The following is a 27,769-nucleotide window of genomic DNA, read 5'->3' as shown; positions in this document are numbered from 1 at the left end:
GATAGAGAGAGAGAATTAGTAAATAATCCCCGAAATCTCTTGAAGGATTTTACTTACATGATGTGTAAAATGTGGTGGTTCCACATCAGGACTTGTGGATAAATGTTGCAATAGAAATTCATCGGTTTGTGCCAGCCACAAATCGGCACCCCTTAAGGGATCATAATTAAAGGGTCCGATGCGTAATAGACCCAAAGAGGCGTCATATATATCAAGAACCTGCAATTACAAGTAACGGCAGTAGGAACAATTAAAAATCGCATTGCTTGTTTGTGTGTTGTAAGCGTTTTCTTACCGTTTGTGCTCCCATAAAGTTACGAGCATCACGTAATTCCCTATCTGGTCCCCGTTCGGGAAATGTGGCTGGAAATATTTCCCCAGTTTTTATATTTACTCCCACGCCGTATATAATGGGGCAATTGATATCGCCACGTAAAATTGTATTTAATTCCCCAACGCAGGCTTGTGTTAAATCAATTTCAAGATGATGTTTGTGGAATGATTCTGGAAGTAGAAAAGAAAAACGAAACCAAATAGATAATTTATTAGTTAAAACAATGGAGATAGAGAGAGAGAGTGGGAGATTTTAACTTGCAAGAAATGTCCACAATAACAAGGCATTATACATTTGAAGAGTATTAAAATATAAAACTTTCTAGGAAAAGTAGGAGATCTGGGTGCATATCATATTTTCAAAGAGAAATAAATATCGGAGTGCCCATCATAATGAGATAACAGTGTTGCTGACCACTCTAGACTTGTGAAGAGGAAGAAGAGGTAAAAATCTAACAAGAGAGATAGGCTATTTGGTAGGTGGGAGATATAAACTATAACATTTATCCTGAATACAGGGTGAGATAAAAAAAACTGCAACAACGTCAAAGGCCATAATTTTTACATTTTTTTTAAATATTATTGAATGAAAGCAAAAAATTTCGGAAACAGCATCGAATTTTAGAATAAGTTTAGATTTGTTCGAATTGGCACGAATTATGGACTTCAAACGGCCGATGAAACCGTCACACGCTGCCCGAATGTTGCTCTGCGGTATTTTGGCCCATTCCCGGCGAAGCGCTTGCTTGAGGTGATCGACACTTTGGTATTTTTCAGTGCCAACCTTGCTTTCCAAAATACTCCAGTCACAATAGTCCATCGGATTGGAATCCGGAGATTTTGGTGGCCATTGTGCGCTGGAAATGAAGCGAGGAACCTTATTTTGTAACCATTCTTGGGTGGCGCGTGCTGAGTGCGATGGTGCTGAGCCCTGTTGGAATGTCCAATGTCTGCGGCCAAAATGTTTGCGTGCCCAAGGCTTTAATACACCCTCTAGAATATTTTCGCGATGATATTCGTCATTTATTCTGATGCCACGGTCGATTAATACGAGCGGAGAGCGACCATCGCCTGTTAATGCGGCCCACACCATCACCATGGCCGGCGCTTGAGTTCTGGTGGCCAACTGAAGCTGCACATTTTCAGCTGACCTCCTTGGCAAGTAAACACGATCATTTTGTTTGTTTACAAACTGCTGGACAACGAATGTTTTCCCATCGGAGAAAACCAAATTCGGCAGTTCACTACTTTCGGCAAAGCGAAGCAACTCTTTAGCTCATTTGAGTCTATTTTCTTTCTGCTGCGGTGTAAATTCTTGCACTTTTTGTAATTTCAATGGCTTTGTCCCGAGCTCATTTTTTAATATTTGTTGAATGCAATATTGCGATATGTTCAGCTCACGAGCCATTTTTTGGCCACTGCTAACCGGGTTTCGATCAAGTCGCTTCTTTACTTTTCGAACCATTTCTGCTGATGTTGCTGTTTTCTTCCGTCCACTTGAATTCCATCACGAATAACTTTTTTCTTGAAAATTCTCGCCAAAATGATTTTGTACGCTTGTAAACAATATAATGAGCTGTCACTGGAATAATTTTAACAGATGTCGGACGAGTGGCTTAGAAATGACAGCAGTCGAAGTTGGATGCAGTTTTTTCATCTAATCTAGACATTTTTTTTATTTTCTCTTAAATTTTTTTTTTGGAATCACGTGCTAACACTCGCTCGCACAATGAACCAAAGGTCTCCGAGTGTAGCAGTTGTCGACTGCCGTGTAGCTGAGCATCCTTAAACCATACCAACAAACCATAAGTAGGTTGAAAATCATGTGTTATAATTTACTTTTGTCATTACCAAGTAAGGAGTAACGAAAGTTGTGAGTTCAAGAATCGGCTTCGAAAAATATTGTTAGCTATTTTTCAGCTTTAATAGCCAAAGAATAACTAATTATTTCGGGCGAAATAATAGTAGTAACATAATAGAAGATTGATTTGTAAGTATTTACGACTGCCAACAATTAATTAGAGAACTCATTATTTGGTTATGAATACATTTCTGCTGTGATACATTAATTGCTTTGATACGAACATTTTATCAAATATATTTGCAAGAAGTAAGGTTTTGAAGATCAACAGTGTCAACAAAATTGACATTATTTAAATGTTCCAAGACCAAAGCAATAAAATTAGAATAAGGTTATTAACATATTTCCATGTAGCACACCTTTCTCAAAGAATAGAAAACTATTAAATAGGACTTTCCTGAAACAAAATGATTATTCGAAGACCAAATTTTATATTTTACAGAGCACTAAAAAGAGCATTTTTAAACCCACCACCATAGAAATGCGGACACTCCATAAATTATATATATTCATGATTAGCAAAAAATTCAAAGTCCATTTAACGATTTCCGTCTGTTTGCTCAAATCGAGATACAGCACCCTTTTAAAAAAAAAAAATAAAATAACTTTGCATATTTTTAGGCGAAACAAAGAAATCTACCTTTTTCGTTTTCTAAAGATGATAAATAACTACTGAGTATTTCATTGAATGTTATTTTAAAAAATCAAACCCCAAAATCTTTTTTATATCTTCAGCAGAGAATATTGCACCAGTAAGAAACTACATTATAGTAATCGTGAGCTTTGAGCAAATTTGGGACAGTAAGATTTGACAAGAATGACTAGACCTGCGGCATATTAAGTTCAACTATTTAAACACCTAAAAGATGGAATACAGAATGGATGTGTTTATATAATAGTCTGAAACTTCCATACCCAGCCAAGTGTAATGATAAGTTCATGCTGCGAGGCCACTTGCTTGTTGAATTGATGTGTTTCAAATTAAATAAATAATTGCCAAAGCTGAAATTACATAAAGCTTTAGGGGACTCCGAAATTTTAAATCGATCAACAACATAGGCGATAAGTGATGAAGTAATCTCACCTAGTGTTGGTGGTTGGTTGTAAAATTATAGAAGCTACCATTTTCAGTTGACGATTTTCGATCTTCTATTCCAAATAGTTCATCAGAGTACCCAAGATGGGTCAACATTTCCACAAAATGTCAAAAATGAAATAAATATAAATCTCAAATTAAACAAAGAATCCACGTATTCAGAATTAATTAAAAAATTACTATACCTACTTCTTTCTGTTAACTTTTCTTCAAGGGATCAACATATATGTCGAATAAAACAAAAGTAACATCAAAAGTATATCAAAAAAGTAACAAAAGTATATCAAAACATTTTGATATACAGGGTGAGATGAAGAAACCGCAACCAACTTCAGACTGCTGTAATTTCTAAGCCACTCGTCCGACAGTTGTTAAAATTATTCCAGTAACAGCTCATTATATTGTTTACAAGCGTAGAAAAACATTTTGGTGAGAATTTTAAAGAAAAAATGTTATCTGTGATAGAATTCAAGCGTGATAGTGTGATTTCTTTATATTTGGCTGGAAAACCACAAGTGGCTATCGTTAGAGCACTCCAGCATTTAAATGTAAATAAATATATTTTGTTTCGTACCATCGCTCGTTACCGTGATACTGGTAGCGTAGCCCGACGTTAATGAAGTGGACGGAAGAAAACAGCAACATCGGCAGAAATGGTTCAAAAAGTGAAGAAGCGACTTCATCGAAACCTGCGTCGCAGTGGCCGAAAAATGGCTCGTGAGCTGAACACATCGCAATATTCCATTCGGCAAATATTGAAAAACGAGTTCGGGACAAAGCCATTGAAATTCCAAAAATCGTTGTCCAGCAGTTTGTAAACAAACAAAATGATCGTGTTTACTTGCCAAAGAGGTCAGCTGGAAATGTGCACCTCAAGCGCCGGCCTTGGTGATGGTGTGGGCTGCCATAACAGCCGATGGTCGCTCTCCGCTTGTATTAATCGACCGTGGCATCAGAATAAATTCCGAATATTATAGAAAAAATATTCTGGAGGGTGTATTAAAGCCTTGGGCACACAAACATTTTGTCCGCAGACCTTGGATATTCCAACAGGACTCAGCACGCACCTCGCTTCATTTCCAGTGCACAATGGCCACCAAAATCTCCGAAAACCAAACCGTTGGACTATTGTGTCTGGAGTATTTTGGAAAGCAAGAATGGCACTAAAAAATACCAAAGTGTCGATCACCTCAAGCAAGAGCTTCGCCGAGACTGGGCCAAAATACCGCAGAGAAACATTCGGGCAGCGTGTGACGTTTTCATTGGCCACTGAAGGCCATAATTCGTGCCAAAGTTGACCAATTCGAACAAATCTTAACTTATTCTAAAATTTGAAGCTATATCCGACATTTTTTGCTTTCATTAAAAAAAAAAATTTAAAAAAAAAATTGTAAGTTATGGCGTTTGACTTTGTTGCAGGTTTTTTTATCTCATCCTGTATTGACAATATTTAAATAGTTACCTTAGTTTAAAAACTATTAAGGCACATTTAAATCCCTCTCATTAGCTTCCTCTTTAGTTGCATTCTACTGAAACTCATTTAAGGTCGATTACTGAGGCTCCTAAAAAGGTCGCTTATAGAGACAATTTAAATCAAATCTATTGAGATTCTTTTAAGTTCTTTTTTTTTTAAATCATCCATTAATACTTCTGTGATATCGTACATCCTTGAAGCCGTCTATTCAGATTCTCTCAAAGTTTTTTGTTGAGACTACTTTAAAGTTGTCTGTAGAGTTAATAAAGTCATCTATTTAGATTTTCTATTAAAAATCATTTTAAGCAGTAAGTCACGACTCCGTTAAAGGTCGCCATTAAATAGCTTTAAATAAGTCTATTGAATCTAATTTCTAATCGTATATTAAGATTTGATTTGATTTTCTTTTATTGGGACTCCTTACAGTCGTCTCCAGCACTTTCTTATTTTTGATTTTTTTCTAAAACAACATTTCAATATTAAAAATCTCAAAATGTTTCTTAGTTTTCTTTTAACATTTAAATATGTCTTTGCGAATTCAACTTACGCATTATACTGTAGAAAACCTCTTCGCCATAACTCTGTGGATCACGATAGCCCCCAATTAATTGCAATTCAATGCGACCCTCCGGATAACCTAAGGCCAACTCTTGGACACGGGCCACCATAGTGCAGACAGCTTCATCGACGCCAGTGCCGTCAAAGTGGGCCAATGCTACAGCACCAGAACCTAAAATAAGGATAACATGAAAATTAGGAATGTAAAACAGCAACAAGAATAACAATAATTGCGATATCACATACAACCGCAAACAAAAAAATGTTTTTAAAACTTCAATTAAAACAAGGATATTTTTATACTTTCTTAAGGACGAGCTTTCTTTTTATATTAAGCAAAAGTAAAATGAAGCCAATTTAAGGCCCAGGAAGATAAAGAAATAAGAAACATAAAAGAAATATTCCTTAAGAAAACATAATCCTTGCATCTCTTTGTGTGTGTGCGTGCGTGCATGTGTTCATCTGACTCACCTGAATGCCTTACCACCACAATAATACAGGTGGTAGCATCATCTGTACCAATTATATTGATATTTTTATCATGCGGTGCTGCAGCAGCCATTTCACGTTGACCTACGTACAGAAGACCCACCGGACCTACCGACTTTGTGGGTATCGATAACAATTGCTGGGCATAATCTCTGTAGACAGGATGTTGCATGAACAGACTGGTCGTGTCCATCGGACAATCGTCCTGCAGGACACCATTCAGTACCAAAACCATTTTGTTAACAAGGCTATACCAAAGGATAACGACGTCTTCTTGTTGATATTTTTATTTGTGGCTGTCCTTTATTTTCTTTTGGTTTTCTTAAGTTACAACAAAGCAGGGCGTTAATATTGTAAGTTTATCTACAAGAAGGAAATTAAATTTAATTGAAATTTTATTAAGATTATTAAAAAAATATATTTTCATAAGATAAATTAGGGTAATGTTTTCTGTAATATATGGTCGTAATGGAGTTGAGGCACTAAAATTGTTTCTATGGAATAAAGTCGAACTCAGAGTTTAAAGTTATTTCTATAGAAAAGAGTTCGACTAAGTGGAAAGATTATTGTGGATTTTTATAAAGGAAGCTTGGATATGAGAGAATTAGAATAGTTTTTCTTTTTAAATTATATTTTTGTGAGGAAAATAATAGTTTACTATGCTACATTTTTCATAGACTGTGAGAGGCCTTAATTACATTTTAATAAAAATATATGACCCGATGAGTTAGGATCAGCCTGCATTCGGTTCTTTATTTTGTATTAAAATATTATCTTCCTCTTACAAAATCTTCATTTACAGCCATCTAGACTATTTTGAAGTCGCCTAAACTGCTAGCATCTCCACTAGAATGCCATTTTTAAATTTTAAATAAAATACTGATATTCAAGAGCAGTTATGTATAGCAGTTTTTGGAACCGTCCATGGCCCATCGATTGAACTGGTGGAAGGTGCGTTGTCCCCAGTTACGGCAAATTCATCTATTAATCTCTTTACATTTAACTCCCTTAAAATCGGATGTTAATTTCGCGTTTTATGAGCATCATGGATATTCAAAATTTTGGCCCTTTGTGGGGAAGGTACCTGAAGGAGTGGACCGATATATTCCATCTACGCAGCAGATCTTGTGTTAGTAGAAATAATGGGATGCGTGAAATATGAAGAGAACCGGATGCATATTTCGGATTTTATGATCGTTTTGGTTATTCAAAACTTTGACACTTGGTGGGGGAGGTACCAGAAGAAATGGTACGATCTCTACCATCTATATAACAGGTAAACTTGTATTGATAGAAATATTGAGATGTGCCTAGTCTGAATGGGATCGGATGTTAATTTCGCGTTTTATGAGCTTCATGGATATTGAAAATTTTAATCCTTTTGTGGGGGAGGTACCACAAGTAATGGACCGATATATTTCACCTTCGCACCATACCTTGGATCAATAAAAATATTGTGATGTGAGTAATTTGAAGACAATCGGACTCTTACATAAGATTTTATAAGAGTTATAATTATTCAATTTTTCGCACCTGACCTAGCACTGATGCAAATATTAGGATTTGGAAATTAGGAGCAAAATAAGATTATTCTTTCTCTTTTTTTGCAGCAAAATATTTTTTTGAAATTCTCGATCTTTTATGGGGGATCTACCAGAAGTAGTGAACCTATATTGACCATCTCCGAACTCGATCTAAGTTTGATCATAGTATTACGATGTACCAAGTTTGGACCAAATCGTATACTCCCTTTGAGAGTTGTCGGGCACACCAGCCAGACGGACGGACGGACATCGCTTGGTCGACTCCAAATGTCGTGAAACGAATTTGGTCTAAAGAGACCAATCGTCTAAAACCGTTATTTTGATGAGGCACATTTAGGCCGTATATCCTCTCTAGCCATATGGCTGAAGGTATAAATAAAATACAAGTATCATATTGAGCGATGAAAGTATCTCATATCGTTTAAACTTTGCAGATCATAATATTTATTCAACCTAAATGGGTAATGTTAGTCTACTTATTTTGCACCTACCCCACAAAAGGTCAAGATTTGGAATAATAATGGCTCCTTTAAGGGGAATTAACGTCCATAACATTTTTCACATCTCAATATTTGTATTTATGGTGTAGCTAGTGTGAATATGGAATATGTGGTACATCCACCAAAAAAATGCAAATTTTCGAAACCAGACACATACAGGGTGAGTTTGGCCGAAAGTGGTGAACTGCCGAATTTGGTTTCCTCCGATGAGAAAACATTCGTTGTCCAGCATTTTGTAAACAAACAAAATGATCGTGTTTACTTGCCAAAGAGGTCAGCTGAAAATGTGCACCTTCGGTTGGCCACCAGAACTCAAGCGTTGGCCATGGCGATGGTCTGGGCCGTCGACGGTCGCTCTCCGCTCGTATTAATTGACCATGGCTTCAGAATAAATGCCGAATATTCTCGCGAAAATATTCTGGAGATGTATTAAAGCCTTGGGCATGCAAACATTATGCTCCCAGACCTTGGACATTCCAACAGGACTCAGCACGCGCCACCCAAGAATGGTTTCAACATGAGGTTTATCGCTTCATTTCCAGCGCACAATGGCCACCAAAATCCACCGCCACCAAGGTTGGTACTGAAAAATACCAAAGTGTCGATTACCTCATGCAAGCGCTTCGCTTGGGAGAAAATACCGCAGAGCAACATTCGGACAACGTGTGACGGTTTCAGTGGCCGTTTGAAGGTCATAATTCGTGCCAAAGATGACCAATTCGAAACTTATAAACTTATTCTAAAATTTGATGCTAATTCCGACAATATTTTCTTTCATTCAATAAAATTAAAAAAAAAAATAATGTAAAAAGATGGCGTTTGACTTTGTTGCAGTTTTTTTATCTCACCCTGTAGTCGACGTAGTCCAAACCTGGCACGTCGCAATATTTATTTAATATTCATATTTATTTAGGTCCGATACAAAATGACAACGTTGGTCCATTCCTTAGAAACTTACTTCATAGAGGGTCAACAATAATTATAACAGAAATCGAACTATATTTAAATAATCGAAATTTGGCTGAGGGTAAACATCTGTAGGCAAAACCGACTGATACTTTTTTACTTGTTAGTGTTCTATTTTTGTCAAATTTCAAAAGGGACAACTAACAAAAATGAATAGTTTTCCTTCGACCCACCCTAATACCTCTTTTGTAAAATATATTATGCTTATTATATGTACATAGTTATGTTTTCCTCAATGTTGTAGGTGTTCATGTATTGTAAAGCAATAAAAAACATTATATGACAAATTTTTAATATGAAGACATTACAAATTTACGATGTGGCCAGTAAGCAGAATGTAAGCAGGATCATTGTACCACCATGTATGGATACACACACACATGTGTATGTATGAATATGACCAAGAAAGGATACACGGGACATATGTTCGTACATATCTCATCTCAAGAGCATACGTACAACACACAATCATTCCAATCGCATGCATATGCTTATGGCTTTATCGCTTTGGGGACAGCATTGTCCATTGCCAAAGAACATACAATGCAGAAGTTTGCTGTCTTTGTTCATTGTGGACACAATGGTTGCGTTGGAGGACACAGACATTCAGCCGAATTGCCAGCCAGCCGACCAAATGAAGGCCACCTTTAAGTAATTCTCATCATTCGTGGCAAAAAGTTATGACATTGGAGGAGTGAGTGCTGAAGTACACGGATCCTCCACAACATTGAGGTGGCAGCGTTTTTCCCGCAGCCAACAACACAACACATCTGAGCAGACCAAATCAGCAAGCGAGCGAGCGAGCATCCAACCAAATTTATGGTACAACAATCAAATGTCGTTGCAAAAATGATTATCAAACATTTAAATCTATATGTGATTTGTTGTTGTTATTTTAGTGTGTGTGTTTCAGTTGTTGTTGGTAGTGTTGTATCTTTTTCTCAACATATGAACAACTCTTAATAAATTTTTCATTCAATTTGATTGTTGTTGCTGTTCAACGTTTGCTTTGTTTTGTTGGCCACCAGGAGAAGAAAGAAAAACAAAAAACCGGGCAAAAAGCTTCCCTCCAAAAAGTTCTCGTTGATGATGTGTTGGCGTTAACGGCTAAGCCCAGCAAAAAACCACAGAGAGAAAAAAATCTGGGTAATAAGTTAGAAAGACTGACCCCAGTTATTGTCATTATAATTTTTGTTGTTGTTGTTATGGTTGGTTGTTGTATTTTTATAATAAATTGAATTTACTTTTTGGCCAACACACACACGCTGTGACTGGCTGGCTAGCTGGTTGGATGTTCGGTAAAAGTGATTAAGATAAGGATTTAAACTACTTTACCAACAACCGACCAATTGCTCTGGAGAACTTCATAATTGAATGGGTTGATGTTGGACAAATTTTTATTTGTTGATTTTTATCGCAAATTTTGTTGTTATCAATTTATTATGAGTTTGGTGCTGTTGTTGGGATTTGTGTGTTTGATTAATATCTTGTAATAATGGAGCAAGGATTTATTGGGGTTTATGGGTACTTAAACAAAGTTTAAGGAAGGGGGCCTCTTTCAAATAGGATAGGAATATAACTTGGAGCCTGTTGGAAAGGTAGCCACTCACTCCATTTAGGAAAACCTCTACTATTACACAATAGATCCTTGATTCATTGTAGCTGAGTTCAACATACTAGGGATAAGTAAGTATGTCGAATTTCGTTAAACATCGTTAGAAAAAAGTCTAAAATATGAAATTGAATTTCGCCAGAGTAAAAATCGCAAAGTCGAGTTTCGCAATAAATTTTTGTTTTTGGACAAAACAAAGGAGAAAGTTGCAAGATCGGTCCGAAAAAAAATTCTATAAAAGTGTAAGGGTTTCGTTGAAGATAAACGTTGCCAAGATCAATGCCACCCAACTGCGACCATTGAAAATCAATAATCATCTGTCGAAAAAGAATGTTTAGACGGCACCAATCGTCGCACGGTGAGGATGTAGAGGCTTCTCAACAATATCTCTTGGATTCTTCAGGATGGGACAATTTTATTTTTTGCCATAGCCGCCGAGTTGGAAATGAACCTCATCAGTCAAGATGATTGTTCGACGAAATTCCGAATCAGTTTCTTACATTCCGAGGACACAATCAGTAAAGACACGACGTGAAGATCGGTCAGTGCATTATGACGACTCAAAAATACTTTGCTTTTGTGATCAGTGACTTCAGTGACCATTTTTATCCTCTCAGCTACATATATGGCTACATTGGGTATATATCATTTGATACGGCCAAAACATGCCTTATCGAAATAACGGTTTTGGAGATTGGGCAAATTCGTTTCAGGACATTTTGAGTCGATCTAGGAGTGTCCGTCCGTCCGTCTATTTGTCTGTCTAGCTGATACGTATTATAACTCTCGAAGGGAGTATTCGATTTGGTCCAAACTTGGTACATCGTAATAGTTTAGTTCAAATTTTTGAAAGAAAATAATTTCCTAGTAGAACATAAAATGATCCTTCAATTTTCCGCAAACTTTACAAATACCAACATTTGGATTAGTGCAAAGTGAGGTGAGAAAATTTGACAATATCGTCCCACCCCATTAAATACCTCACCCATAAAGGGTGACCATTTTGAATTATATTAACGCTTATAAAATCAGATCTGGTATGAAGTACAGATAGACCGGACCACTTCTTCTGGTAACTCCCCCAATGCGGGTGAAAATTTAGAATAATTATAAGTATCATAAAATGCGAAATTAGCATCCGATTACTTTCAAACTCGACACATGACAATATTTTTATTAACACGAAATCTAGTGCGAATATGGAATAAATCGGACCACTTCTTCTGATCCGATTCTCACTCAATTTCACACATCAAAACATTTGTACTAACCCAAGATCTGGTGTGAAGATGGAATACATCGGCTCACTCCTTCTGCTCCCTCCCCTAGAAAGGGGTCAACATTTGAAATAACAAAATGATCATAAAATGCGGAATAAATATCTGATTCTTTTTTAATTTCAGACATTCCACTATTTCTATTAATACAAAAGTTGGGGTGAATGTGGGATATATCGGTCCACTACTTCTGGTTGCTCCCCCACAAATGGGTCAACATTTTGAATAACGAAACGTTTGTAAATAGCGGAATACGATTCTCTTCAAACTTCACACATCCTAATACTGTTACAAATACATGATCTGGTGTGAAGATGATATATATCGGCTGAAATTATACATCTGTCGGCAAAACCGACTGACATGCTGAGCAAGAAAGTGTTTTAGTCCTGCAAAAAAAAAATATCCCAGAAATGACTTAGAAGTCACATCTGTCATCGATATTGCTTTCCATCCGTCTGGAGTAAATGAACCATGTCCCCAATAGTTTCAAGTAGATTTGCTTATTTTCTGTGGGGAACGAAACTTGCTTGCGAGCAGGATTGCTCGAATAGTGGGAGTTTTTTTCGGAGTCTACTCTTGACTCATTTGTTTTGTGTGGGAGCACTGCTGTTTGAAAAATTAGAGTGGGAGCAGAATTGCTCAAACTAAACCAAGAGATTGCTCTAAGAGTAAGGAAAAGGGGAAGAGGGGGTGTAATTTTCCACAGAAAAATACACATGTATAGAAATTCAACGACAGTATGACAAAAACTAAATGAGTGCTCGATAAGAGTGGAATCTGCTTGATTTTGAACACAAAAACGAGGAAAATGTGCTCACTCATATTCGAGCGACATCGAAAAATTGAATTTGTCTTTTCTTCTGCTACAAGGAGCGCTCTTGCAGAAATTCGACTGAGTTTCACAATTTGTATAAATTCGAGTGAGTTTTCAGGAGGTCTGGTTTTAAGCATGACTGAATAGCGTGTACGGCATGATTTCTAATAATCACGGCAGTCGCTTTCGCCATAGTTAATGGAAGCGAAAAAATCTTTATTTTTTTATATTTGGAACTGTATTGTCATTTTGTTTTGGGATACCGTAGTTAGTTTGTTGTGATTATACAGTTAGACTTTTACTAGTGGAGAAAGGGTGTAAAGCAGGTAATAACATGGTTTCGAAAAGAGCCACCGATCGTCGTCAATCCCCTTGGCATTTGTCTGGGGATATTCTCCTATGAAGTAGTTTAAAAATAACTCCTATGACTCCTTTTTGTATTCAAGTTACGATCGTAAGCTCAATAGAAGAGGAACCCAAGAATTAAATAAAACTAAAATTCTTTCAGCATTTCTTTTAAAACTTTCCACCTTTCTCCATTAATAACTGAACATTATTTTATTAAACAATTTTTAAAATAACTGGAATGCCCTGAATATGTGTCATATAAAGTAACATTTGAAACATATATCGGAAAACTGACCGTTAGACCTTAAAAATCACCGATATCTCAAAAAATCGAAAATAGCGTATGGAACACTTAAGCCTGACACGCACGTTTTCGTTTACAACGTTTCGAAAGATAACAAGGGGGGCTTCCTGGACGGACAGGCGGCTTCTAGGCAAATGGTGACAATAACATGACACGACATACAGTGTGATTAATGTCTTTAAAATACAAGCTTTTCGAATCGGGATCAATGAGTAAACAATCCTATACCTGTACCAACCAACCAAGTAAATGGACCACAACATACATGGCCAGCATAAAACCAAAGAGTCAAGTCAGTCGGGATATGATCTCATAAATTGTGCCCAGCATTGTCATTATTAATAGAAATTATGCACAATATCTGACATAAATGGTCAATAAAAGTGTCGACCATAAATAATTTCCTTTATCCTCCATTGGGTTGGGGTTGTAAGTATGTGTGTGTGTGTGTTGGTATCTTTTTTACTCGCAGATAGTTTTGCGTGTTGCTCAAATAACAGCAATAACATATGGTTGGCTACAAGCTACCATTACCATCATCCATCCAATTACCTCGAGAAAGCATGCAATCTCATATCATAGCAATGATGTATGGTATATCTGATGCTGATTTCCACTGATGATGACGGTGGTGGTTGTGATCTTCCAGAGCCCAAACATCCAGCTAGCCATACAATAAAGATATTAAATATTTGGAAAAAAAAAAAAAAAACAACAAAAAATGCAACGAAAACCTAAGAATCTAATCAAAAAGCCATTCACAGACTCCTTTGTCCATGCAAGAAAGCAGGGGAAAATTATGGCTTTTCCCAATATCGTTGAAAAAAAAAAAACAATAACAAAAAATTTTGGAAAAAAAAGTTTTTGTGGTCGGCCTTTTTCTTTACTTGGCCATGGTGTAAATTACATCAAGTCAAACGTCCGCCAGCTATAACACCTCCTACTTCAGTACGCGTTTAGCTATTTACCTTTTTCTTTCGTTGGCATCAGACAACTGATGGATTTGTAATGTTCGGACGGACCCATTGTTAGAAGGCTAGGAAAATACCAAGAACAACAGCAACAACATTCTAGGAAATGATCTGCTGTGTATACAACAAGCCATCAGCAACCTGAAGCTCAAAGTGTAGTATTCACGTCATTTGTCAAATGCCATTGGCAATCAATCATTATGTGGCTGGTGCTGCGTTGTTTTTGTTGTTGTCGTTACAACAATCACAACTCCTTTCAAGACACTCATCAGCCATCAACAACATCATCGCTACCATTCTGGACAAGCGCAATTGTTGTTTCTCTTTGTTCCTCCACAGATTTACACAAAGGAGCAAATGATCTCTGGAGGTTGTTGTTTTTGTTTGTTGTTATAGTGTATTGTGGTTGGAAAATTAAGTGGTATTCTGTAGGAGCAACATGTTGTTTGTTGGTTTCAACAATGATGTTTTGTTGATGTTGATGTATTTACAACTTTCTAGATTGGTTGTTGGTCAAAAAGTTTTCCAGAAAAGGAGTTGGAACGGAGTTATAGACACTTGGACTCCAAGACTTAATTCAATACAATTTGGGAGCATCAAATGATGAGGATACCAAATATCCCCGAACGATTAAATATCTTCTATGTCTCCGCAGCTAATTCCGAAAGACCAAAATGTAGATTGTGTTGTGAAAAATTTGAGCAGTTTTTATTAAAAAAAAAAACGGTTCAAAAGAGCCGAGTCGAACATTTAATATTGAAAAAATTGGTTTTTGAAACCAAAGTTCTTAAGGACTGAAGAAATGTTTACTACTAAAAAAATCAATCTCGAGCAACTGAGTCATTTTTAAACCCTACGCCACTCTTCACTACAGGGTATTATGTCTTTGTGCATTTGCTTGTAACTTGCAAAAGGAAACGAAATAGAGCCATAGTTCCTTTTGATGATCTCCATAGAATCACATTCTTAGTCGATTTTTGCATGTCAGTCCGTCCATGTAAGTACAGGTTGCCTTAATTATCCGATTCAAATGAAACTTTCCACAAATCATTCGTTTGGACCAAGGACATACCCCATTGAATTTGGTGAGAATCGATTCAAATTTAGATATTGTTCTAATTTATATCGCCGTCCGATTTCAATTTTATTGTGCGACATATGTTTCATATTCGTCCAAATAGGATCTATTTGGGCATATCCGCCTGGAAGTAAAGACTTCAAATTTGGTAAAAATCGGTTCAGATATAGCTATAGCTTCCATTCATATGTTTCATCCGATTTGTTCCAGTCCCCCACATTCGTAATATGCACTCTACGACAATGAAAAGTAATACCAGATATCAAATACAGCCCAGAAATACCCTTCTCAAATTTTATCAAGATCGGTTCAGATTTTGATATAGCTCCCGTATAAACATTTATCCGATTGCAAGTTTTTTGTACCCCAAATGGATAATATCATCCCAAATGGAGTGGATTTTGGCAGGAGTTACTGAATTCAGTTTAGAATAATTAGAATTTGGAAATTCGGTTAAGATATGGCTTTAGCTCCATAAAATATAGCTTTAGCTCATCCCACTTGGTGTTTAACTTTCTCACATTCGCAATACACAGCTCAGAAATACATCTGGCAAATTTTATTGAGATTGGTTCAGATTTGGATATAGCTTCCCTATAGAATATCATCCGATTTCACAGTTATTGTGCACCAAACATATAATATCAGTCCAAATTTGATGGAATTTTTCACGTTCAACCGAATTATTCCATTTTGTGGAACTCGGTTCCCATATATATATATATTGCTCCGATATATTTTTTCCTAATATAATCCTTTTGAATATGACTATAATGCACCCTATAGCAATGTTATTTAGAGCGAGAGATACAAATTTGGTGGAAATCGATTCAAAGTTCCCCCAGATTCCAAATTATAACTCTCTAAAGCCATAATCCGCATTTAAAAAAGGCATTTGTTCTTTAGACCATAATCGAGCCTCTGAAACCAAGGCAAAAAAACCTTATTTTTCGAAAAAAAGCCCCCGGTTCCTTAGGGTCTTTTTTTTCGCTTTATCTGTATGTGTCCTCAGGAACTGAAAAATATTTTTTTTTTCAGTAAGTGAGGATTTTTTCTAGTAAAAGTTTTTTTCTAATAAAAGAGGGCCTTGAAGTATAGCAAAACTATTAGCAAAAGGTTAGTATCAAAAATGTCAAGCAATGTTATTTAGTGCTAGAGGTACGAATTTGGTGGAAATCGATTCAAACAAAGTTCCCCCTGATTCCAAACTATTACTCCTCTAAAGCCATAATCCGCATTTAAAAAAGGTTCATAGTTGGTATGATCTACTTTACGTAAATTTCCAATATGAACGTTTATTTGTAGCGGGTAGCTCTACTAAATATGCATAGGGGTATAATATCTGTACTGGATCTCTAATGGCTGAGGTGTGAAAAACACTTTTTTTTGTGGAAATTTGCTCTAAAGAAATACGATTCCTGGCAATCTTAATTTATTCAATAAATAGAGCAAGCTATAGATATTGAGCAAACTGATAGCTGTCTAGGAAAACATAAAATGACGGGCATACCTTTACGCGTCAGAAATGCCATGAAATGTACACTAATTGCTGAGAAAAAATTTGGCCAAGTCATGTTTTTCAAAAGTACTGTATTTTTGTAACAAAGTACCAAGTTCCAAAAATGGGTTTAATAATGTCAGTTAACGCTTGGTCGGCTGAAAGTAGGTTATGTAAACTTTACATGAGGGTCTCAATGAAAAAGGTGTGAAATAAGCGTAGATTTCTTCATAGAGGGTTACTAGACATGGATGACGGTCCTTGAGATTTTACTTTGGTTTAGTTTATTGCGAAAAACGGCTAGTTCCCTATGAAAACATAAATTCAGATGCATAAGTTGGGGCGTCAAAACGCCATGAATTAAAATTATTTCTGCGAAAAAAAAAATGGAAAAAATGGATATTTGGATATTTCGAAAATTCGAACTTGAAGTATATGAGACGTGGACGACTATCCTTGAAATGTTAATGTGGATATTTGAGTTCATATCTATCACTTTTGATGCTTTTATTTGTTGCTGATGCCTCTTTTTCGTCTTGATGTTATGCTTCCATTGCATTTTTGCCTCGACCCATCTATGGTCTAACAGTCTGACAAAGGTCAGATATTTTGCCCTAACTTTGTGACTTTATTTCATAGTCTAAGGTTTCAGAAATGCTACGATTAAAAGTTTTCTTTGAAATCTATACTTCCGCAGAAAAAAAAAATGACGTGACTATGATATTGAGTCTACATGAGGATCTCTTAAGGCGGAGGTGCGAAAGAAATCAGCATTTTTACGCATTTGTAAGCATAAGAGGGATTTGGTAGTGATGTCGGAAAATCGCATAAGGTTTTCATATCTTTCTGGTATTCTTTGTGTACAGGGTGAGATGAAAAAACTGTAACCAACTTCAGACTGCTGTCATTTCTAAGCTCGACAACTCGTTCGACAGCTGTTAAAATTATTCCAGTGACAGCTCATTGTATTGTTTACAAGCGTACAAAAATATTTGGGTGAATATTTTCCAGAAAAAAAGTTATTCGTGATGGAATTCAAGCCTGATAGTGTGATTTCTTTATATTTGGCTGGAAAAGCACAAGTAGCTATCGTTAGAGGACTTCAGTATTAAAATGTGAATAAATCTTTTGTGGGTCGTACCATCGCTCGTAACCGTGATACTGGTAGCGTAGCCCGACGTCAAGGAAGTGGACGGAAGAAAACAGCAACATCAGCAGAAATGGTTCGAAAAGTAATGAAGCGACTTGATCGAAACCCGCGACGCAGTGGTCGAAAAATGGCTCGTGAGCTGAACATATCGCAATATTCCATTCGACAAATATTGAAAAATGAGCTCAGGGTAAAGCCATTGAAATTCCAAAAAGTGCAAGAACTTACACCGCAACAGAAAGCAAAAGGAATTTAAAAGAGCTAAAGTGTTGCTTCGCTTTCCCGAAAGTGGTGAACTGCCAAATTTGGTATTCTCCGATGACAAAACATTCGTTGTCCAGCTGTTTGTAAGCAAACAAAATGATCGTGTTACTTGCCAAAGAGGTCAGCTGAAAATGTGCACTTTCGATTGGCCACCAGAACTCAAGCGCCGGCTATGGTGATGGTGTGGGCCGACATAACAGCCGATGGTCGCTCTCCGCTCGTATTAATCTGATGCCACATCAGAATAAATGCCGAATATTATCGCAAAAATGTTCTGGAGGGTGTGTTAAAGCTTTGGGCACGCAAACATTTTGACCACCAAAATCTTCGTATACCAATCCGTTGAGCTATTGTGTCTGGAGTATTTTGCAAAGCAAGGTTGGCACTCAAAAATACCAAAGTGTCGATCACCTCAAGCAAGCGCTTCGACGGGAACGGGCCAAAATACCGCAGGGCAACATACGGGCAGTGTGTGACGGTTTCATTGGCCGTTTGAAGGCCATAATTCGTGCCAAAGGTGACCATTTCGATCAAATCTAAACTTATTCTATAATGTGATGCTATTTCCGACATTTTTTGCTTTCATTCAATAAAATTATAAAAAATGTAAAAATTATGGCGTTTGACTTTGTTGCAGTTTTTTTATCGTACCCTGTACATTAACCGTGCATCAAAAGTGCTGTTCGAATTTGTACGATCTCTCCTTATTTTCACTTCATAATTTCTCTTAAAGCTTTTTATATCTTCCTGATGCTCATTGTGTTTTTTATGTGGCGGAATTCTTGATTAAAGGATTTCATGACTTGCGCATGCAATTCCGTTCTAAAATCCGCAATATCTTCAATCATACACACTTAGATTGTACGATAACTATATAGAGATGTGAAACCCCTCCCCCTCTCTATTCGGGAAATCAAACATCATTTGACATCCGTTCACAAAGTTGTAACCTGGTTGCTTGTTTGGTTTTCGGACGATTCGAACATAGAAAAGCATGTCATTAAATGTCAAATTACCATGTTGACATATGTATAACTAACTGTCAGCCAACTGGACAGACAGGCTAGCTGTCTGGTTGGTTTGGATGGCTGGCTGGCTAGCGGGCAGGCATACATGTTGTCAATTAATTTAAATGGATGTTTTTTCTCCAGCTGTCGTCTAGCTAGCCTGCGACTACTAAGACTAGTGATTTTTAAATTATTTCATCATAAACAGGAATGCCTTCTTTTGAATTGCAAGGATGATTAAGCAGAAGGAGGAGGTGGTTGATTGTTGGTTTTGCAAAATTTGAAATAACCAGTTGCGAGCTATTTTTTTGCATTTTCGATTTTTTTGCTTGTGCTTTGCTAAATAAAATATCAATTTCTTGAATCTGCAAACGGTTCAGTACGGCGGCTTAACTTTCGTTACTATCAATTAATCATTGTCATGAATACGAAAAACCCCCACCTCCTGGTGGCCAACAAAAAAAAAAAAAAATCGGCCACCAGAACAACAAGACTATTAAAATATCTCTTGATTTCGAGCCTAGCATAGCTCGATTTGGCGGTGAGCGAGTGCATCGTGGCAATCGTTCACTTCTGATCATCTGAATGGAGCGGCGAGTTGGTTTCTTTTATTTTTTGTTTTCATTTCGGCATTTTATGCGCTGCACGATGACGACGATGATGATGGCGGCATGCCACGTACATACAATTCCTCATAAAACATCAGCATTAGCAACTTGGTTTGCTAGCTGGCCAGCATAGCCAAAAAAAGGAAATATTTACAATCATACTTAGATTTTAGATACAATTTTTGCCCGTTACCTCTCCTCAGCTGATGCCTCTCCACTGCAGTTTTAGGCATCATCAAGTCATATCAAATGTATTGAATCTTTGAATTGCGGTTTTTTCTTGTTGTTTTTGCTGTTGCGGCTGCTGTTGTTGGGGGAGATTTTTTCCTCCCGATCATTGAAGCTTTGCCTTTATTGATTTCGGTTGCTAGTTTTGTGGCAAATAAAATGCACGATTTACTATAAAAATAGTACCTACCAAATTTATTCAAAAAAAAAAAAAAAATAACAGCGACAGACGAACGGTCGGCATGAATGTATGTCGTCGTTGTTATGTAGCGCAATGAACACCAACCAAAAAAAAAATCTAGGAGTAAAACACATCACACAATCACAATTGGTCAGCAGAGGTGTGGTCAAAGGGGATACTAAGAAAAAAGTCATGAAATTGTCAGTCAATTGTAAAATTTTCATATTTATTGGAATATTCTAAAGGGGATGGGTATGCAGGTTATTGACAATGGAGGGGTATGATCGTTTCTAAACAGAGAAGCATAATATCTCTTTAATTCCTCCAGTCTCTCTATTACCCTAATGAGAGACTGGAAATAAAATAGGGAAGAATAGAGGCCTTCACAAAGTTTGACTTAAGAGCTCGTTTCCAATTTATTTTTTTTTTGTATTCCTATTTATTTTTCCGATATTTTGACTATCTTCGATAGTCATCAGGGATTTTTTCCAGCTGAAAATTCGTGTTAAAAGAAGAAGAATGGAGAAGCTGTATCAAAAAGTTAAAAACTAAGAAGATAAAGAAAGTCAAAAGTCGGGCGGGGCAGACTATACGACACTTTACACCACTATGGGTATTTAGTAGAGATCCCATAACAAAAAAGTTTATATTGCGAATTCATCTGAAGAAGATCATACCAACTATGAATCTTATTTGAATGCGTTTTATGGCTTTAGAGTAGTTACAATTTAGGAACTATATCCAACTATAAATCGATTTTCAACATATTTGACATTTGAGGATTTGTACCTCTAGTAACACCAAATAACATTGATTTGTTGGAACAATAGATATAGCGGACCGAGTTTCACTAAATGGAAAACTTCGGTTAAATATGAAAAAATCTATCCAATTTGATTAGATATTACATACATGGTGGACAATAACCGAGAAATCGGATGAAGATGTATATTGAAGGTACATAAAAATCTGAACCGATCTCGATTAAGTTTGTCAGAGGTATTTTCGAGCTGTATCTGATGTCCGGTATCAAATATCCTTGTTGTGGAGTGCATATTACGCATGTGAGGGACTTTAACGCCAAATGGGATGAAACATATATTTTGGAGCTATAGCTATATCTGAACTGATTTTCACCAAAATTTGATTTACTTGCTTCTGCACTGAATTTGGTCGAAAGTGGCAAAATTCAGTCCATTTGGGCTGATATTAATCATTTGGTGCACATTTTCATTTTAGGGACTTATTCCTGAGCTGTTCCTGGTACCAAAGATCACTGTTGTGGAGTGCATATTATGCATGTGAGGGACTTAAAACCCCAAATCGGATGAAACATATACAGGGTGAGATAAAAAAAACTGCAACAATGTCAAACGCCATAATTTTTAGATTTTTTTAAATTTTATTGAATTAAAGCATAATTTTCGGAAATAGCATCAAATTTCAGAATAAGTTTAGATTTGTTCGAATTGGTCACCATTGACACGAATTATGGCCTTCAAACGGCCAATGAAACCGTCACACGCTGCCCGAATGTAGCTCTGCGGTATTTTGGCCCATTTCCGGCGAAGCTCTTCCTTGAGGTGATCGACACTTTGGTATGTTTTTGTGCCAACCTTGTTTCCCAAAATACTCCAGACACAATAGTCCAACAGATTGGTATCCGGAGTTTCGATCAAGTCGCTTCTTTAATTTTCGAACCATTTCTGCTGATGTTGCTATCTTCTTCCGTCCACTGCCTTGACGTCGGGCTACACTACCAGTATTACGTTAACGTTATTCACATTTAAATGCTGGAGTGCTCTAACGATAGCCACTAGTGGTTTTCCAGCCAAATATAAAGAAATCACACTATCACGCTTGAATACCATCACGAATAACTTTTTTTCTCACCAAAATTTGTACGCTTGTAAACAATATAATGAGCTGACACTGGAATAATTTCAACAGCTGTCGGACGAGTGGCTTAGAAATGACAGCAGTCTGAAATTGGTTGCAGTTTTTTCATCTTACCCTGTATAAATATATATACAGGAGCTATATCCAAATCTGAACCGATCTCGATAAAATTTGGCAGAGGTATTTTCGAGCTGTATGGAGTGCATATAGCGCATTTGAGGGACTTTAACATCAAACCGGATGATTTGGTTCACGATAAACCTGAAATCAGATAAAGATTATATTGGAGGTATATCCAATACTGAACCGATCTTGACAAACTCACTTTTAGACTTAATTCGGTCGGATGTGCCAAAATTCGGGTCATAATCCTATCTTGTATTGGGTTCGGATGAAACATGTATATGGAAGCTATAGCTATGTCTGCACCGATTTCCATCAAAATTAACATACATGCAGATGGAAAGGCGGACATATATTAAACGCAGAAAGAAGTAATACCCTTTATCACAGTGTGGAACAGGATATGTAAAGACTTACAGGCCTCAAGAAAACGACTTAAAACAACCCTGGATTGAACTAAGTAAAATTTTTGACTCAGATGAGCGGCGATATTCTGATGTGTTGTCCGTTTAGATTTCGAAGGAGGAAGGTTGTGCTAGATTTGTGCTTTTTTATTTTTTCGAAATTCAAAATCTGGCATACTTTCGAAAATATCTTTTTTTTCGTAAATAGTAAGAGATATCGAAAAAAAATGTTAGGAACACGAATGAGCACAAACCGAATAAAATTCAGCACAACTTTTATTTTTTCAAAATTCGAAAGATGCAAAAAATATTTTTTAGAAAAAATCGTTTTTCGTATATAATACTTTTTCGAATCGGAACAATAGAGCACAAACCTAGCACAATTAAGCATAATTTCCCCTTTTGTCATAGCCTTCTCGATTTCTAATCCTTTAGAAGCGCCAGGAAAAACTTATTAGTTTAAATTCACAGAGTTTGTTATCTGTGGCCTTAGAGAGACGCCCGAGCCTTCTAACAACGTTCAGGTTATCAGATATAATTTTTGAAGACATCGCCACCCTCGAAACTGGAATATGAAATAAAACGCTATATTAAAGGTAAAGCTTTGACATTTTGCACAGACATTAATTATGATCGTCTGGTTTTTCGTTGAGGACGATCTCATGTGTTTCACTAATTCAACAAAATGTGCTGGTCGGCGTTAGACAGTTAATTCCACCCACTAATTACCCAAAGTTCTGGGGGTCACATTTGACAGAATCTTTAAGTTATCTGCTGATAAATTTCTCCCGTAAGAATCCAGTGATTTTAGTTTTATGGATTCAGCTTATAAAATTCTCAAATCTGAACGTTGAAGGTGACATAACTGGTCAGATTGACCTCGCTTTGTTAGAAAAACGTTGGATGGACAGAATAGATTTCTTGTCAGGCGTCAGAAATCTGATCAATTTTTGGCGCAAATATCTAGGTGGGTGGAGAATTCCCAGTTTCTAAATAACTCAAATCGAACTGGTGATCTTTCAATCCGTTTAAGTGTGTCAGGGGTGTCAGGTTATTTGATCAATGCCACCACCTACGCTACTGTATTCCCATATCAGACAAAACTCTTCCAAAAATAATTTATTTACTGTATCTACTGTTAGGTTTGCAATGCGGTGGCGTTCTCTTCAGCTCGTATCGATATTTTGTTTGTTTTTATTGTTGTTACTATTTTTCTAGGGGGCAGCAACAACAATTGTTGCAGTTTTTTTTTTGTTTGTTTGGTTTTGTCGTCTTTATATCGTTAACTGTCATCATTTTCAAATTATTTCTCGTAGAATATCTAATCGAGATTCATGCATGATCCCTTGCTAAATTGCTGTGGCTGCTGCTGCTGCTGCTGCTGCACATCCATGATTTTAGATTTTATTGTTGTTGGTTAGTTGGTTCGTTTTGGATCGTTCGATAGTAGTACGGATAGCTAGCTGTTTGTTTTTTGGGGGATCTAACTTTTCTTTTGTTGTTGTTTTTTTTTTTTGCTAAAACAAAGAAAATCATGATTTCTATTTTTTTCCAATTTCTGGAGAATATTTTTGTTTTGCCTTGTTATGCTTGGCGAAATTGTAGCCGTTGTTGTTAAACAATTGATATGACTCTTTTTTTGCCGTTGAGGATAATTTCTATTCGATCTGCCCGAGTAAGGAGTTTTGGGTTAATACGTGTGCCAAGCAACGACGGTTGCACATGCATGGAATACTTTAAGTCATATTCCACGTCCATGGCCATTAAAAATGCAACAACATAATAAACTAGATTGGATTGGTTTGTTAAATGGTTGAGTTGATATCATTTTTTATTTGTTTGTTTGATTTTAATAGCTTTATTGCCACCTACCTTCGAATTGGGAGCGAGAGGGGGGCCGTTTATCTGTAAAACAATGGGAAAAAATGGGAAATTATTTATTTAGATATTTTTGGATTTATTAATGGATATATGCTTATAGTAGAGGTGGAAAGATGCCGACGGTCGCTACATTCGATACTTTCGAAAGGTGGTTTTTTATACCCCCAGCCATATGACTAGAGAGGGTATACGGGGTCAGATGAAAAAACTGCAACCAACTTCAGACTGCTGTCATTTCTAAGCCACTCGTCAGACAGTTGTTAAAATTATTGTATTGTTTACAAACGTACAAAAGCATTTTGGTGAGACTTTTCCAGGAAAAAAGTTATGCGTGATGGAATTCAAGCGTGATAGTGTGATTTCTTTATATTTGGCAGGAAAACCACAAGTGGCTATCTTTAGAGCACTCCAGCATTTAAATTTGAATAAATCTTTTGTGTCCCGTACCAATGGGGTAAAGCCATTGAAATTCCAAAATGTGCAAGAACTTATACCGCAACAGAAAGAAAATAGACTCAAAAGAGCTAAAGAGTTGCTTAGCTTGACCGAAAGTGGTGAGCTGCCGAATTTGGCTTTCTACGATGACAAAACATTTGTTGTCCAGAAGTTTGTAAACAAACAAAATGATCGTGTTTACTTGCCAAAGAGGTCAGCTCAAAATGTGCACCTTCGGTTGGCCACCAAAACTCAAGCGCCGGCCATGGTGATGGTGTGGGCCGCCATAACAGCCGATGGTCGCTCTCCGCTCGTATTAATCGAATGTGGTATCAGAATAAGTGTCGAATATTATTGCGAAAATATTCTGGAGGGTGTATAAAAGCCTTGGGGACGCAAACATTTGGCCGCAGACCTTGGACATTCCAACAGGATTCGGTACCATCGCACTCAACACGCACCACCCAAGAATGGTTACAAAATGAGGTTCCTCGCTTCATTTCCAGCGCACAATGGCCACCAAAATCTCCGGATACCATTCCGTTGGACTATTGTGTCTGGAGTATTTTGGAAAGCAAGGTTGGCACTAAAAAATACCAAAGTGTAGATCACCACAAGTAATCGCTTCGCCGGGAATGGGCCAAAATACCGCAGAGCAACATTTGGGCAGCGTGTCTCAGTTTCAGTGGCCGTTTGAAGGCCATAATTCATGTCAAAGGTGACCATTTCGAACAAATCTAAACTTATTCTAAAATTTGATGCTGTTTCCCACATTTTTTGCTTTCATTCAATAAAATTTAAAAAAGAAATGTAAACATTATTGTGTTTGGCTTTGTTGCAGTGTTTTTATCTCACCCTGTATATCATTTGATATGGCCAAAAAGTGCCTAATCGAAATAACAGTTTTAGACACTAGGTCTCTTGGACCAAATCCGTTTCAGGACATTAGGAGTCCATCTAGCGATGTCCGTCCGACTGCCCGTTCGCCCGAGATAGAGTTCGGAGATAGGCAACATCGGTCCACTCCTTCTAATACCTCCCACACAAAAGGTCGACATATTCAAAAAAATGTTTTACTGCACAGAGAGAGAGAGAGAGAGAGAGAGAGAGAGAGAGAAAGGATAATCCAACTTTGCAAGTCCTAATATTACCTTCTGTGCTAGGTCAGGTGCGAAAATGGACAATATTGGTCCATCAAGTACCTCCCACATAAAGGGTCAAAATTCTGAATAACTATAACTCTTGTCCGATTGTCTCCAAATTACACAGATCACAATATTTTATTAACCCCAGGTCTGGGGCAATCTACTTCATAGAGGGTAAAAATTTTCAATAATCGTAACAGAAGTTGAAATATAATAAAATAATCGAACATTGGGTGAGGGTACACTGTCATTGAAGCTTTATTTATCATAAGCTACAGTAATTTTGGACAAAGACTCAATGCCGATCTTTAAGATCCCAATTATCAAAAGGCAGATAAAAACTAAGCGACTTGTAAATCTTAGCAAAAAGGATAGGCTTTGGATTTTAAAATACCCCACCATACAGGCTTTCTCGTGATTCACTTTTCTTTCCCAATTGCAAAATTATCTTGTTTATTTGTTCTTTCAAAAGCCCCAACACCCATAGACCCATTTTTTTTCTTATTAAATTAATATCATAACAACTCGATCATGTTTGTCACCAATTAAATTAATTAAATTTTTATTTCATAGATCTCTTGTTTCTGGTTAATTGCCGTAAATTAACGATGACACTACCGACTGATTGCCATCGAATGGTCGGTCGCTCGCATTTGCTATTGGAAACTAAACACATGTCTAATACGAACATGAATGAATTGTGTGGTGGCTTCCATCGTAACGGGGAAAACTTAATTGGTTGAAAGATCAAAGCCCACAAGTCAATGGGAAAAAATGATCGTAAATTTTTGGTTTAATTTAATAAAAATATCATTTCAACAATTGACCAAACGACCGAAGGATGTGGCATAGATTTTGAGCAATACAGAAAAAACTGTGACTCAGCGATGTTGGAGGCAATCAGATGACATGTTCTAGTTTTTGGACATCGGAGATTTCTGTGAAAAGAAGGCTTTTTGCAGATAAAATCCCATTAATAGGTCTTTTTATTAGGAAAATATGAACGATTATATTGAAAGATCGGTTGATGTTAACATAGAAGTTGATCTTTTCATAGAAGATTAGTGGATTTTCTCATAGATGATCAGTTGATCTTCTCATAGAAGATCAGATGTTGTTCTCACAGAAGATCAGTGGATCTTCTCACAGATGATCATTATATCTACTCACAGAAGATCAGTGGATCTTCTCACAGATGATCATTATATCTACTCATGGAAGATCAGTTGATATTCTCATAGAAAATCAGTTGATCTTCTCATGGAAGATCAGTTGATATTCTCATAGAAGATCAGTTGATCTTCTCATAGAAGATCAGTTGATCTTCTCATAGAAGATCAGTTGATCTTCTCATAGAAGATCATTTGATCTTCTCATAGAAGATCAGTTGATCTTCTCATAGAAGATCAGTTGATCTTCTCATAGAAGATCAGTTGATCTTCTCATAGAAGATCAGCTGATTTTCTCATAGAAGATCAGTTGATCTTCTCATAGAAGATCAGCTGATTTTCTCATAGAAGATCAGCTGATTTTCTCATAGAAGATCAGTTGATCTTCTCATAGAAGATCAGTTGATCTTCTCATAGAAGATCAGTTGATCTTCTCATAGAAGATCAGTTGATCTTCTCATAGAAGATCAGTTGATCTTCTCATAGAAGATCAGTTGATCTTCTCATGGAAGATCGGTTGATCTTCTCATAGAAGATCGGTTGATCTTC

General features: G+C 36.8%; 1 protein-coding gene across 3 annotated transcripts in view; it reads right to left on the bottom strand.

The window, feature by feature from the left end:
- Nucleotides 1-27,769, bottom strand: part of LOC131800396 (protein N-terminal asparagine amidohydrolase-like) — a 137,578-nt gene that overhangs the window by 1,153 nt on the left and 108,656 nt on the right. For all 3 annotated transcript variants that reach the window (XM_059127823.1, XM_059127822.1, XM_059127824.1), the window contains 5 exons: nt 24,463-24,495; nt 5,794-6,174; nt 5,312-5,494; nt 296-504; nt 58-219 (listed from right to left, as the gene is read on the bottom strand). In XM_059127823.1, the coding sequence (XP_058983806.1) occupies nt 58-219; nt 296-504; nt 5,312-5,494; nt 5,794-6,046 (807 nt within the window). In that variant the 5' untranslated portion in view covers nt 6,047-6,174; nt 24,463-24,495. The remainder of the gene's footprint in view (nt 1-57; nt 220-295; nt 505-5,311; nt 5,495-5,793; nt 6,175-24,462; nt 24,496-27,769) is intronic.

The sequence above is a fragment of the Musca domestica genome, unplaced genomic scaffold (genome assembly GCF_030504385.1).
Source record: "Musca domestica strain aabys unplaced genomic scaffold, Musca_domestica.polishedcontigs.V.1.1 48, whole genome shotgun sequence".
NCBI classification, from domain to species: domain Eukaryota; kingdom Metazoa; phylum Arthropoda; class Insecta; order Diptera; family Muscidae; genus Musca; species Musca domestica.
Note: the sequence above shows the minus strand (reverse complement) of the source record. Positions and strands in the feature narration are given on the sequence as shown.